Source organism: Malus sylvestris, chromosome 7, assembly GCF_916048215.2.
Source record: "Malus sylvestris chromosome 7, drMalSylv7.2, whole genome shotgun sequence".
In the NCBI taxonomy this organism is placed as follows: Eukaryota; Viridiplantae; Streptophyta; class Magnoliopsida; order Rosales; family Rosaceae; genus Malus; species Malus sylvestris.
Window position 1 is genome coordinate 4,461,635 of NC_062266.1, and position 15,364 is coordinate 4,476,998.

A 15,364-nucleotide genomic window follows, 5' to 3' on the forward strand; every position below is an offset into this window, starting at 1 on the left:
GCTCTAATTCCAAAGTTAAATATCATGCTCTTGCCACCACAACCGCTAAATTATGTAGTTTTGTTATCTCTTTCGTGAACTGGGCATTCTACTTCGTACGCCACCTTGAATTTTCGTAGGCAATGTCTCTACTCTTCACATGACAACCAATCCTGTTTTTCATGTGTGTACTCATCAAACTCGACAAATCTCTTCTCATAATCAAATCGCTAATGTCTTCACAAAAGGACTTTCCCACTTACAGTTCTCTTTCTTTGTTTCCAAGCTTAATCTACATTTTGTTCCATTTCACTTGAGGGGGATGACAAGCAACGTATTAAAAGGCAGAGGTGTAGGCAAGGCATTTCATGGATAACTCGGCTTAGGCGTGAGGCGTGAGATGAAGTCTAACGGGACCTAAATAACTTAATATATATCACATATATAATTATATATGTAGTATAATATTTTGTAAAACAAATATAATTATAACTAAGCCAAAGACAATATCTTTTTCTTCATTACTAAGTGTAGTTGTACTTGGAAATTATGTCATGTAGTCTTAAAATGTTGTAATTATTTATTTTACTGTAAGCAATTATAGTGAACTTCAAGAGAAATAAGGCTGAGTGGCCACAATTATAGGGAGTTTGAAAAGAAATAAAGACATAATGTGGCAATTATAGGCAATTAAAAAAGAAATAAAGGATAAGTCGAGCTATTATAGGGAATTTAAAATGAAATAAAGATTGAGTGGAGCAATTATTATAGGGAATTTAAAGGAAATAATGCCTGAGTGAAGTAGTTATAGGAAATTTCAAGAGAAATAAATCTTGGCTAATCAAAATGCTAGGTGGCAGAAGCTGAATGGGCAATAATTAACAAAAACAAAAAAATAAAAAAGAGTTAGACTTTGCCACTATGATTTGGAGAGAGAAACTTTCTCTTTCTTCTTCCCTGAAACTAGAACGGCACACAGAGGAATGACAGAAACAGAGGAACAACAGAAATAGACCTGGAGATTTGGAAGGGGAAAATGCCCAACTAAACGCTTAGGTGTGCCTCAGTCACCTAGGCACACCCCGACGCCACCTTACGCCTACCCCCACAAAACAAAGGCAAAAACCTAGCAGCCCCGCCTCCAAGGGCGCCTAGGCGCGCCCCGATGCTAGTTTTTTTAAAACATTGATGACAAGATTATCCAATTTTCTCTTATATCTCCACTAGATCTACTATCAGATCGTGGTCGCAACAATCTCTCCATATTGGGAAAGGGATCCTCTCCGGATCCCTTCTACCAAATACACCAAGTCCACTCATTCGAGCCCTTGAAATTTGATCCAATAACTAAAAACATGAGCCCCTTTAAAAGTTATAATAACTTTAGCCCTTGAATCAAATTTCAAGGGTCTGGATTAGTGAATTTGGTGGAAGGGATCCAGAGAGGATCCCTTTCCTCCATATTGTTTTATATAAATAATTATTAGTTATTAGATCCCACCGATTTCTCCATAATGTTTTATGTAAATAATTAATAGTTATTAATTGCCTGTTATATGTTGTACAAAGTCAACTATCTGAGTGAATATATTTTGTATCAGAACAAATCATCGAATATTTTGCCATAACAGAGACTCTTATTTCTATGCTCTATTTCCTTTCTGCCACTTTCTAATTCTCTATATTTTCGACTTCGTAAAACAAGAAATGGAGAAGTTACATTCATAGTATGTTGTAGGGTCTGTTTATTTTGCATTCGTTATTCACAGTTTAATTGTTGAATCAAATTTATCATGTAAGCTCACTGGGCGTATATCGCAGCCCAAGTAACAAACAGATATATAATTTTTAGTTTTCTGAGGAACGAAAGAAAGAAAAAGCAATTCAAAGGGGAGAGAGAGAAGGGGAGTTGTGCTATGTATCGTGGGTTTTTGTACTCCAACAGGGCTCTGCTCCCACGATATAGTCCCATTCGCTCCCTCAATTATGAATCATGAGCAAATTCACTTTTTTGCACAATTAAAATCGATGTACTAGCTGTGAAGGTTGAAGATACCAATGCCTCTCCAAGAACTCCAATGTCATTAGAGTCATCATCATCCAGTACCGTTGTGGTGACCTCTTGTATTTCTCCATGTCTTCTTCCTACTATGAACATATCATATTCACCCTCCATGGATTGTATTAGCAAGAGAATTTGTTCCCAACTCCTCACCCAATTCTCTACAAATTTTATGGAGGCATCATTCATTGACCTCAACCTAAACTCATCCAAATACAAGTCATCCATCTTTTTTTCCTCTCCAGTACTTTTCATTGCCTCAAGAGTAAGATCGTCATCATCCTCGTCGTCGTCATCATCAGTATACTCATCACTGTCGTCATCATCGATGCATGTTTTTTCGGCCTCTTTGCTCATGATGTTAAACGTTGTAACTGTTAGGGTAACCCTTGGATGTCCAGCCATCCTCCCCGCATACGCTAATGCCTCACGGTCATCTACCCCTCCAAAGAAGAGCATGGTAAAGTGGCGGCGGCAGTCGAAGTAGTTGGATGCACCGAGGCCCCGATCTACAAGAACACCCACGGAACACCGCGCATTTGCCATCAAGTTGTTGTTGATGTTCTTTAAATGCGAGCTGTCTTCATCTTGTGCCCCTCCTCCTCCGTCCAATATTGTAGCTTTCTTATGGTACGGGATAATTATTATGGAGACTCGATTGTCCTCCGCCAGGTTACATATGTCCTCGTGCATCGTCGAGTAAGGAGACACCGCCGTGAGTGATTTCACCGTGACGCTTTCCCTTTGTTTGGCATATATCTCAATGGCATTTGACGGAGATGACGATTTATCAACAAAGTTTACATCTTTGGTCTTGCAAGCATCGTGCACTACCAACATCGCCGAAGCGTGTCCAGTTAGTTCCACAAGGTGGACAGCAAGAACATGAAGAGGGGATTGTTGAGTTGGATTAGACGCCTCAAGGAGGTTGATAATGCCTGGCACATTGCGTGAGGTGTGAGCGCATGCAAGGACTCGAAGCTCGTTCTTAGGTCCTACGCTTGCTACGCTCCTCTGTTTGTATTGCACGAAAGTCTTGACACTGGACTTGTAAAAGAAGGCTATAAACGGGCCAACCGCAAATGTCATTACCCAAATCACCACCATCAATACCCCGAACGTTTGTTTGTTCAATGCCTAAACATGTACATGTATACCACTTACAAATTGTCATTCGTTCATAAATTATTCAAAACATTACTTATAAACCATGCGTGTTATACTACAAAACAATCTCACCCACCACTAAAGCATTAACAACAATAAACGTGAATCAGTAAATTACCTTTATGTCCCGGCCAGTGTTGAGTATAATAAGTGTCAATAAGCCTTTGGTGTTCATAAGTACTCCAAGAGCCAGACTATCCCGGGGTGACATTTTGTTGATTATGCCGGCAACGAAAGTGCTCACAGTTTTAGTTGCGAAAGCTATGATGGTAACCCACACTACACGACCGAGGGTAGTCCCACTTTTTCGCTCCATTGGATTCTTTTGGTCACCGAGAATATCCTCATAGTTGACTCTTCCTCCATTGATACAGAAGTATAGAGGCATGAGAATCGCAGGCACGAAATTTCCCACCTTCTCTTTAAGCATGTCTGTAAACTCTCCCTTAGGCATAATGGCTCCTAACACAAAAGGCCCTACAATGGAATGGGATCCACAGGCATCGGTAATGATCCCAGAGAGCAACACTCCAGCTAAAACAAAGCATATAAGCTGACTCTTGTTCCTATCCTCTTGTTCTCTTTCGCATACTCGGTGAACAATCCATGACAGAGCTGGACGTACTGCAAAAACGCAGAGTCCTATAAAAGCCAAGGTCAAGGCCACTGCATACATCTGGAGGCTGTTGATTATGGCCATTACGAGCAAAAGAAGAATCCAGGAGCACAAGTCGGTGATAACAGAGGCGGATAATGCAAGTCCTCCGACATCAGAGTAGAGAAGTTTGAGGTCCGCGAGGATTCGGGCAAGGTCCGGGAAATTGGTGGTGGCGAGAGCGACGCCCCAGAACAGTGGGCCGTTTATAGTGGGACGTTCCTGATCTCCGTCATGTGTTTGTGCGACAAAATCCTGGAGGAGTAAATATCGACACAAGACCCAACCAACAAGGACAGAAAAGAAAAAGCCAGTGAGTGCAATGCTGAGAGCCTTCTTCCCAGCACGCACTACTGGTTTAAAATCAAGCTCTAACCCCACCAGAAACATATAGTAGACGAGGGCCAAGTTTCCCATGGTCTCGGTAACCTTCAAGGTACTAAAAGGGAATATAGGTTTCGTGAATCTACCCAAAGCCCTCGTACTCGTTGTCATTCCAGCCTGAAAAATAATTTTAGTTATGCATCTATTAATATAACAAATAACAAAATCAAATATAGATGAAAATTACCAAGTAACTGGCAAAAAAGACCATAGGTTGGATAGGTTTTTTTTGTAAAAACTAATGTGAGTTTTTTGTGTTCACCACTTATGTCTGATTATCGATATGTATATATAAAAAGCGAGCAAGATTTCGTGAATGCATGATTCATAATACTAAAAAATGCATCTTCCTAATTAGGATTTCCAATTAAAATAGAACAATATTTAATTCATAGGGGTAAAATTATGAATAACATTATTTTATTTCATAGGGGTAAAATTCTTTACTTTATTCACCTCGTAATGGGCTTTTTTTTTGTTTTGTTTATTTCTTTAATTTTAAAATAAAAACATATTTTAAACAAAAATAAAAAATGCAAAAGAGCAAAAGAGCAAATTGTCACACTTAGTCATATTGCAAAAGACTATTATAAACATGATCAACCATTCAATACTAGTTTCAAGTTGATGAATTTGTGTAACTATCATCTTTTGTACACTGGAATCATCGACCAAATACTGTATATTGGTATGCCATAAATAATAATAATAATAATAATAACAAAAAAAATTGTAGTAACTCACAATAATCTGAGCAACAATGCTTGGTTGGTGCAAGGGTTTGAAGGCGAATTTAAGAATATGAGTGTTGAAGACAGCGATGCTCAGTTTTATAATAAGAACGCCAAGAGGTGAGACGAAGGATTCGCTGGGTAGCGCTCGCCACCCAATACCTGGGTTTATCGTTCTATTATAGCACACCATTATTCTATCTTTTGTGTCAAAATATAAATCAAACTGTTCCCCACCACTAATTAAATTTTTTTGCGCCATTATGTGTGTAGATATATGTATATGTGTATATATACACTCTTCGCAGACCAAAGAAAAAAAAATGTATATGTACTTTTCTACTCCTTGCGATCTTTTCCCAAATTAGGCTGGCGTTCAATCTCCTCTACCTCTTCCTCTTCCTCTTCCTCTCCCTCCCCCTCTTCCTCTTTTTTCCGAGAAATTTGCAACCCGCATCCGTAACCCTTATTGAAAGAGACTAAGAAACTAGCAAATTAATGTCTCCAAGGAGAAACTAAAGCCCCAATCTCAGAGAGAGACAGTAAGACTTGATCCTATACAATGTGTCTATATATATATATATATAACAGTGGTCTACAAAACTAGGAACGGAGGGAAGGGAAGGTTCCAAAGGAAAAACAAAATCTTGATAACGTGGCTTTGTTGTAATGTACGTATGGCCTAGATTTTGTTCGGCTGTTTTACATTGTAATTTCATTTAGTACGTGTTGGGTTATTATTAGTAGGCCAGAAAGAATGACCTTTTTACACTAATGAGCCATTAGGGTTTGTTTGGAGTGCCATTTCCTTGGTTTTTCTTGTCTTGGTATCATCCTTGCTCCTCTCTTCGATACAGTTTTTCATTTAGTTGTATGAATAATATATGAGGTGTTCGTTTAATTTCGTTTGTATTATTCAGTACGTACAACGGCTTTATATAACCAACTAATTGAATAACGATAAACAGTTTTTTTTTCTTATCAAACCATGAAAAGTTTTCGTTTTTATTTCCCATCAGAGAGAGAAAACAGGTAATAAATAAACCGATTTAATAATTGATTGATTTTGCATTGAGTTTTTCTATTTTGCTCTTGAGGTGGGTTTGAGAGATGTACGTTGTCCTTGAAATGATGCGAAAGAGGGTTGATCACGACACAGGACGATTGTTAATGGGGAGGGTCGTGTTCTTGTGGCTGATGAACAAACCGAAAGAAAGATGAGCGAACAAACTAATGAACAAACCGAAAGAAAGATTGTCACGAGGACTACAAAGTAAAGAACTACATTGTCACTAACTTGTTCTAACAGAATTACAAAATACCCTATTTATAAAGACAAAAACCTAAGAAACCCTAATATGTAAAATAACAAATTACCTAAATGATAAAGTAAATCTAAAATATTAAAATTTTCCAACAACCCCGTCAAGCTAAACGGACAGGCGGACTCTGCTAGGCGAACAGGCAAGCAGGCTTCAACAACCAGACAGGTAGCAAATAGATAGACAGGCTCCAGATGGCTGTGATGTGTTAGAACAACTGGATATTGATGGTTGTTTTTAAGTATTGCAGATAAAGTTAGGGTTGTAACCAGAATAAATGAATGAATGAAGAGAGCAGCTAGCAACAACGTTTTGCTACTGCATTGCAATCCTATGTATTTTTCTTTTGTTTTTTCTTTTTGTTTTGTTTTGTTTTGTTTTGTTTTGTTTGTTTTTTTTTTTTTTTTCATATCCTCTCTAATCAAATGCAAAATTCATCTAATCAAACATTAACAGATTAGCAACCATGGAAATTCATCCCTTCTAATCCTATGAATTTAATGAGTATTGAAACGAATATGTTTTCTTCATGAGTAATCTCATCTTCTATCTTTTAGGTGGTCGTAATTTTATAATCTTCCCTTTAACAACCTTTAATTTAGTAAGATATCAATTCTAATCCAATCCAATACCAAACAAGTCATTGATTTTATGAAATGTTGTGTCAATGATTGTAAACTAACGACATCAAAATTCTGAAATAGATCTCTAGCAAATCCTAGTCGCTTAGAGAAAAACAAACAAATTATTAATCATCAACGGGCCAGCGACTATTTTTCTACTCTTCCTTCTGTTTCATTTCCTATTTTTCTTGTGGCGGTAGTTCTCTGGCTTTGTCGATGGAGTGTTTACGGTTGTAGTTGCCCTCTTCTTCAGGACGAGGATAGACTGAATAAGGATTGGGATGATTTGATGGAGGTCTACGTAGTCAAAGATTGGGCCATGAAGTCCTTTTGTTTTTTCTTTTTTTTTTTTTTTGTCTTGTCGAAACCTTGGAGTCCTTGGAAATTGATCAAGACACCCAAAACAAAACAAAAAATTGTTTTCCTGTCACGCTTTTAGGCAGCAGCAACAGTTTGATTTTTTTTTTTTTTTAAACAATATTATCTACTCTAACAGGATGGGACAGTGGGTTAAGCCTCATTATGGGCTAGCAATAATGTGATTCAAATTCGCCAAATCAAACCTAAGACCTCTTATTTACAAACGAAGAGGAATACCACTAGACTGTAGTATTAAGTGACAACAATTTAAAATTAAAATGAAACGTGTTGAAAGTACAACACCATCCCATAACTTAAAGCCCAGCCCATTATCAAGTCTTGATGTTCTAGATGAATTATACATGGGATTTTGCTAGAAAGCTCTAGCAAGCATGTCGGTGGGAAGTTGTAGAAATGACTAGAAGTATAATTATTAAAGCCCAAGTCGGTTGGGCACATAGGAAAGTCGGTTGATCACACCTATAAATATGGGTGTGGTGCTATGTAATCAAGAACAAGTAGGCAACCAAGTGAGAGTGAGAAGTAAGAGTTGTCTTGTGAGCAGTGTAAGTGATCTAAAGTTTGTCTCTTGAAAGTGAGTGAGTGTCATTGCTTCTAAACAGTGTCTTTGAGAGTTTGTGTGTTGTAATATTTTGTGAGTGTAATACAAGTAATTTGTTTACTTGTTTTGTCTCTCCAACACTTGTGTTAGAGTTGTGTACTCTAAGTTTTTCCCAACACAAGGTTGCTGTAAAACATACTTTAATTTTCATGTACAAATCTTTTCATTTGCATAATGAGAGAAGCCCACAAAGCTTCTCAAGATCCAAGAATCCAGTGCTAGATGGTTAGTTTATAGATAGTTGTATCCTAAGAGGTAGACATCCATTGAACTTCTCAAGCAATGAGAAGAGGCAAAATTCTATCTTTATGACATTTCGGCTACGCAAGACACTATCTAAGAATCAAGTCACTTTATTTCGATTCATTTTACTTTTTGTTCCAAGCGATGTCATTGTTATAACATATTTATAGTTGATTATCTGTTGTTTTAACTCCTAAAATTTGTTATCGTAATATCAATACTGTTATATCACTTTCGATTTACTGATTTCAGTTTATTGCATATTGAATTTCCTTCATGGTGGCTTTGCAGTAGTTAGAGGGTATTCATAGCCATCATTTTTTTTTTCTTGTACAGTTTAGGCCTTATGATGCCACCATCATCTTGTTCCAAAGTTGTGGGCAAAGTCCAACGACTTCACTAAGATTGACAATGTTTGTTCCGTAAAACACGGAAACATAACCTAGTAAGGGATTAGGTTTCCTATATTCTTGGAATACTTACAATCTAGGAATTGGCGTTCGCAGCAAATAATCCAACTCCTCAGACAATGCAATATCTACTTTGAAATATCCTCTAGAATTTTCCCAGTTTAATACAGATTTCATATCCTAAAAGGATTCTATTTCAACTGGTGTTAACACACCCTTCTAGGGTTTACCTCTGGCATTGCAATTATCGTACACTTATTCTCTTACCTACTGCTTGAGTCTCATATATTTGCTTACTAACTTGACCGTCAAAGAGCCTTTGGCCGGTGCCCCTTTCCCCTAGTCTTTCGTTGCTTACAGTTGTTTATTATTTTATAGGTAAATGAGTTTGTGCATCTTTACCTTTCACGGCGTGTGCAAATTTGGTTCCAACATCATTGATTTGATTAATTAAATAAGGGTAAATTTTTTATAAAATCAGTAAAATGTTATGATATTGGCAATATATGAATCGTCTATTATAATTATAAATAGGTCTATTAGACTTTAAGGTACACTACACCACCTCAATTAAATAAAATTTACTAATTCATGCTACTACAGCTACCAATGTGCAAATTCTTTTATTTCAAATCAAGTCAATCACACACCTCCTACGCTTCACATCTCGCGCGACTTCTATTTTGTACATTTTGATTCAAATGTTGCATTAGAGTCTGAAAGGAATCGTGTCAACCATGTACGTGTGAAATCCCGTTCTTAGATTTCACTATTATCACCTACATATTTGTATTATTGAGATTTTATATTATTTTTGGAGAATTTATTTTAAATTGTTTGAATTTAGATTTTTTTTAATTAAATTAGTTACGAAGTTTGAAGTTTAGGAATTAATTAGTTAAAATCCATGAACCTTTCGAGGTCACAATTTATATTTTTGAATAGATTTCGAGATCACGAACGCATAGGCGAAAGCCGTTTGCGAGTTCGAATTATAACAGTATAGTTACGGATGTTTGAAGTTGTGAACTATAAATTGTGGGAATTAATTAATTCTCACATGTGAGTTAAAGGTTAAATTGGTTAAGTTAAAGGGGGACCAATTAGATTTTGGAGAGGTTAGGCAGCAGCCAATCCAGAAAAGAAGAAAGAAAGAAAAGAAAAAAAAAAAGGGGATTTTTCCCTTCCATTTCCATCCACCCGTGCACCACCAACCCGGTTTCGACCCGGGTGAACGCCGGCCAAATCCACCATTTTTTCAGGTGAGTTTCATCCCTCCTTCACTTGTAACTACTTCCACCACCTTCCATCTACCTTTTATGCCCAAAAATCAAAGGTATTAAGGCCTATTTCGGGTAGAACTCCGCTGGAGACACCAGGGGTTTTCGTCGGTGTTTCGTCACTCCGGCGAGTTTCACCACCCACCACCACCCTTAATCAACTCCCCCTGGACCTAGGAACAAGACCCAATCAGTTGTAGGGGTGTTGGAACATTGAGGAAGTCAAATCGAAGAAGACCCATCTTAGGGTTTCCGGCGGGTTTGAGTGAAGTTGGGGCTTTTTCCGGCCAAATTAGAGCTGGCCACATGTATAAAACTTTGCTCTAATCATTGAGATCTTCTTTTTTGTAATTTTTGGTAATTTTTAAAAATAGTTGAATTTTTCAGGCAAGTCGGGGCGGCCGACCGCCACCCGCAGCGGCCTGGCCAGTGAGCCGACTATGTCCTTTTAAGTTCAAATAGATGCCTTGATTTCATAATTGATATCCGTATGACGTAATTTGATTGTTTGGACTTCGTTTCATTATGATATCTTACTTGGTCAAAATTTGAATCGACGATTCGACCGTTGGATCGCCACAAAACTTTAATGCGTTACAGAACATAATATTTGAGGATAGTTGGAACTGATGGATCGGGAATCTGATATACGGATCTTCCCGAATTGGATTTCTAAGTTAGTAAAATTAATTGTTGATTGCCTCTTGATTTGGCAATTGGTGGAGATATGTCTGTTGGATCATATTGAAATTTTAGTATGTGGTTCTAGAAGTGTAATGTGTATTTTGGGATGTTACAGATCAGAAATATGATAGGTGGATCTTCCAATTTAGATTTCTAGGTTTGTGGACCCTACTATCGACCTTGATCGACGATTGGCTCTTTAGTCAACTAGTTCGAGTTCTTCTAGTGTGTCAGCTATCATAGAGTGTGGTTGAGATTTCATGGAACTTGATGGGCTCATTGTGGTGACGTGTCCTTCTCGTTTGACGCGTGTCTCGAATCGTGTATAAAGTTAAAATTAGTATTAATAAAGGCTCAGTGAGGCGTTGCGGCTTATCTCGGTGAGTGATTTTAATTTTTGTGATATTGATGATTACCCTGTTTTCGTAATTGTTATCCTGTGTGGATATGGCTTGGTTTTATAAATATGTTTTCTATTGAATTGTTATTTTTAATGCTTAGCCATTGATTTAAGTTTATGAAATGAGATTCGACGTGTATATATTGAAATATGGTTTGACTTGTTTGATTGGCATGTTGTGATGAAATGTGAGGGCTAGTGGTGGTTAAACCATTGGGATGGGGATTTATTGCTTCAATATTATTTCATTTCCCGCTTCGTTGATTCGTTCTAAATTTAGTATTTGTGCCTTATTTCCTTTGGTTGAGCTTTGCTAAATTAAGTAACTTGTGCTTGTCTCATTTCCTTGAGCGGTTGTACATATGGTTGTTGACCTTCCGCAATTCCGTTGAGTGATGGTCTGAAATCGTATCCACTCGGATTCCATTGAGAGATGGTCCGGAATCCTTCATATTCCGCGATTCTGTTGAGTGATGGTCCGGGATCGTATCCACCTTGGGTTTCATTGAATTTGGATTGAGATAGCTTCAAAGATGTAGGCTTTAATCGAACTGTGTCGCTCTAGCCCTACTTTTCATTATGTTGTATGAGATTATGGTTGTGAGCAAATGGTTGGATGTCTGGGTGACTTTTTCAGAGTTTTCAAAGGTTTGGTATTGATTCCTTACGAATGATTTATATTCGAGGTTTATAAACTATGATTGATGGCTGATTTTATTATTATTATCACATACTTTGTATTATTGTCACTCACTCAAGCTTCGCAGCCTATTCGAGTTCTTGAAGCCGATGCACCATTCCCATGGTGTAGGCACTAAGTGTACAGAAGTCATGTCTGAAGAGAGTACAAGAGGTCGCTTGGTATTTTGGTTGGATTCTGTTGAGTGGTCTGGAATCCCTACTCTTGCTCATTCTCCATAAAGGTAGTCTGACCTTAGAATCGAGTGAATATGAATTGTTCATAGTAGACATTGTGTATAAATTAGACTTATCATGTTAGTAATTGAAATCCAGGTGGGGAATTATGTAGGGATCCTTTATTAAAATTTGTGAATTGATATGGGACCTTATTGATTGAATAACATAGTAAATGTTGATATCATGCTTCTTTGATTTTTAGGATTGATTAATTAGAATGATTGCAGAATGATGTGGGATATGATTATTATTATTATTATTATTATTATTATTATTAGTCTCGTTCCTCAATGTGGCTTGAGAATAATATTGTGCTTTGTTGGTTCTTGGATATGTTACATGTTGTGGATTAATGTTTCATGTTGAAAACATAGTGATTTATATGATGGATGAAGTGGAAATGTTGATTGTCGTATTGGATTGTTATGTAGCCCTGAATCTAGTACTTCCATACTTGTCAAGTTCTAATGATTTATTGAGGAGTGTTATATCTTTCAGCTTGAACGTACTGTGGTAAATGTAGATGGGTAGTGAATGATGAACTACGAATGACTTGATCCTTGTGTAGGGTATGTAGGCAGTCTAATGAGGAGGTTAGATGCAACCATAAAGTGTACAAAAAAATTACTACGTAGTTGGATCATGAATTGTGTTTGTGCATATCTCGGAGGCGGGGTATGTTAGAGATACGAATACTTGGTGACGTCACGTGTCGATCCTGAAGGTATGTTGGGATCGGGACGTGATAGTACGACTATTCCCTTATGAACTCACTGTCATCATCTGCTTCATGATCTCATGGAGGTCGTTGATGGTTCTGGAAGGAATCGTGTCAACCATGATGACATAGTCCTGATAACCTAAGCCATTAGGATCCGATGCTTCTCGCCGTAGCCAATGACCTTTTCTTCATTAGAGAGAAAGGCGGAGATAAAGGAGGAGAGAATGATGAAAGAGAGTGAAGAGAGAGAATGAAGAGAAACCCTAGAGAGAAAAGAGTTGATAAGGACCAGAGGGGGTAAAGAGAAGGAAAAGAATAAGTGAAGAGAGAATGGTATAATAATCATCTTCTAATTAACCTAAATTAATATGACATGCTTCATTGAACTAAAAATAATTACTATAAATATTTTTTAGTAATATCCAAAAGAAATGGACCACTGATATATGGCTAATTTGTACCTTTGGCTAAATAATCTTTAAATAAAAACGATTAATTAATACGAGGTAGCGGGTGCAATGTACACAACATAAAAAAGTAATTTATTGACTAATACTTGATTAAATAAGGTTCCCACTCTCAATCAGAATTGTCTTTTGGTTCTTTTCTTTTTCTTTTTATTGGGTTCCACGCAAACGACTCGAACTAGCACTTGAACCTCCCGCAACAACCACAACCGCACTCGTCGTCGTCTGTTCTTGCGGAGGAGACTCGCTGAAATGGAAGCTTCCGTTGCTGCACGATCGCTCATAAGAGTTGCTGCCATTTCTGGGTCTCTTCGTAAAGCTTCCTACAACCGCGGTCTCATTCGTTCTGGTCAGTTTCTCTTTCTCTCTCTGTGAATTTGCTAGCTTGGAGTTGGATTAATTACAAAAAATTGACACAGTTTTGGTTTTGTAGCGATCGAGATAAGTAAGGCGACGGTGGAGGGCGTGCAAATAGAGTACGTAGACATCTCGCCGCTGCCACTGCTGAACACGGATCTCGAGAGAGACGGCACTTTTCCACCTGCCGTGGAAGCCTTTCGTCAGAAGATTCTGGAAGCTGATAGCATCCTCTTTGCTTCTCCTGAGTACAATTACTCCATCGCCGGTATATAATTCATTTTCTTTTGCTTTCCTTTTTCCTTTCATGTGTGCAATTACTCCATAGCCAGTATAATTCAAATCTTTTTCCTTTTTGCCCTTATCGATGGATTAGCATGAGGATGCTATTTGTGATCATAATTATTTTGTCCCACGCATATAGATGGCTAAAGTGTTTAATTTGAATGAACTATTTTAGAGACAATGATAATAAAGTTATAAACGGTTCTATTTTTTTTTTTTTTTTGGGTCAAAAGGGGTTCTAATTATGATAGCTGTATGTCACGTTAATGGGAAGGAGGACTTCTCTTCTTAATGAAAATAAAGGGAGAAATTTTTCTGTATGCCAGAAACACAATGCAGGATACTAGGTGTTATAATTTATTGGTTGAAAAACTTTTTTTTAAGTTTCTAACTAATTATATTATTAACATTTTGTACCAGATCGTGTGCCCGACACGCTTAAAAATCTGTCGAATAAGGCAAGTATCATTCATTTGTAAATAGGGAATTATTATTAGCACTCTAAAAATCTTATTTGGCACTCCAAATTTTCTATAATTAGAAAGAAAAATATATTTATGAGGAGTGTAGAATGAGATTTTTGGAGTGTTAATAACAATTCCTTGTAAATATAGTAACATACAAGATTGTAAAAATTGCTAACAGACACTGACGCTGCTCCCACTGTTTCAACTATGCGTGTAGCATATATCTTTGTTTCGGATTAGTCACTTTCTTGTTTTTTATTGTCAAGATTAGTCACTTTCTTGTTATTCTAATTGATTTTGTCTATCAAGTATCATCCATGTAAATATAGTAATATACAAGATTGTAAAAATTGTTAACAGATACTGATGCTGCTCCACTGTTTCAACTATGTGTGTAGCATAATTCTTTGCCTTGGATTAGTCACTTTCTTGTTTTTTTTGTCAAGATTAGTCACTTTCTTGTTTTTTTTGTCAAGATTAGTCACTTTCTTGTTTTTTTTTTTTTTTTTTGTCAAGATTTTTGGACGATCCCAATATCATCTTCGCCAAGTTGGAGTGTTTCTTGACCTTCATTTCATTAACAAGCCCGAGTTTTTCTTGAATGCATTCCAGCCTCCTGCAAAGTTTGACAGTGATGGAAACTTGATTGATGAACAGTCAAAGCTGAGGTTGAAGGAAGTTCTTTTAGCTTTGCAGTCAATGACTTTGAGACTTCAAAGAAAGTGAAGAGAGGCACTGTTTCCTGTTTCGAACTGCTAACTTCTAAGTCATTGCAGGTTCGAAACCAGAAACAGTCTCTTCATAAGCATGGTTAAGGCTGTGTACATCTGATTCTCCTTAAACTTGGCAATAGCAACGGCAATGGCTGTGGCGTTGCATATATTTCAGGGAAGATGCTGAAACTGTATGTGATTCTCAGAGTAAAGGAATTGTGTGTTTCAGGCTCTGCTGCTAGAGTTTGATGCTTTATAGTTTATGCTATGTGGTTTATTTCTTTCTGCCTTGGGAGTGCCCTTGATGTTGGAACCTAGACCTTGGTGATTTGTGTGTATTTTCTGACAATATATAATGTACTAATAAAATGTCATTCCTCCAAAATTTGGTATCTCATTTCCTCTTTCAAGTGGAACACATATAATATTTTCACCCCCCCCCCCTCGAATTAGTAAACAAGGGAATAACATGGAATGGGAATGGCTCTCATTCCTTGCATTCCTTTTCCCTATT

At 37.2% G+C, this 15,364-nt stretch overlaps 2 protein-coding genes across 2 annotated transcripts; one reads left to right on the forward strand and one right to left on the reverse strand.

Moving 5' to 3' along the window:
• Positions 1–1,963: 1,963 nt before the first annotated feature.
• On the reverse strand, positions 1,964–4,280 carry LOC126629037 (cation/H(+) antiporter 15-like). Its single transcript, XM_050298932.1, has 2 exons — positions 3,327–4,280; positions 1,964–3,178 (listed from the first exon to the last, which is right to left on the reverse strand). Exons 1-2 carry the CDS (start codon positions 4,278–4,280, stop codon positions 1,964–1,966), a joined length of 2,169 nt encoding a protein of 722 aa, XP_050154889.1.
• An 8,898-nt stretch (positions 4,281–13,178) lies between these two features.
• LOC126628197 (NADPH:quinone oxidoreductase-like) lies at positions 13,179–13,682 on the forward strand. The gene is made up of 2 exons (XM_050297787.1): positions 13,179–13,377; positions 13,462–13,682. The coding sequence occupies exons 1-2, from the start codon at positions 13,281–13,283 to the stop codon at positions 13,659–13,661; spliced, it is 297 nt and encodes a 98-aa protein (XP_050153744.1). The 5' UTR covers positions 13,179–13,280; the 3' UTR covers positions 13,662–13,682.
• The last annotated feature ends 1,682 nt before the right edge of the window (positions 13,683–15,364 follow it).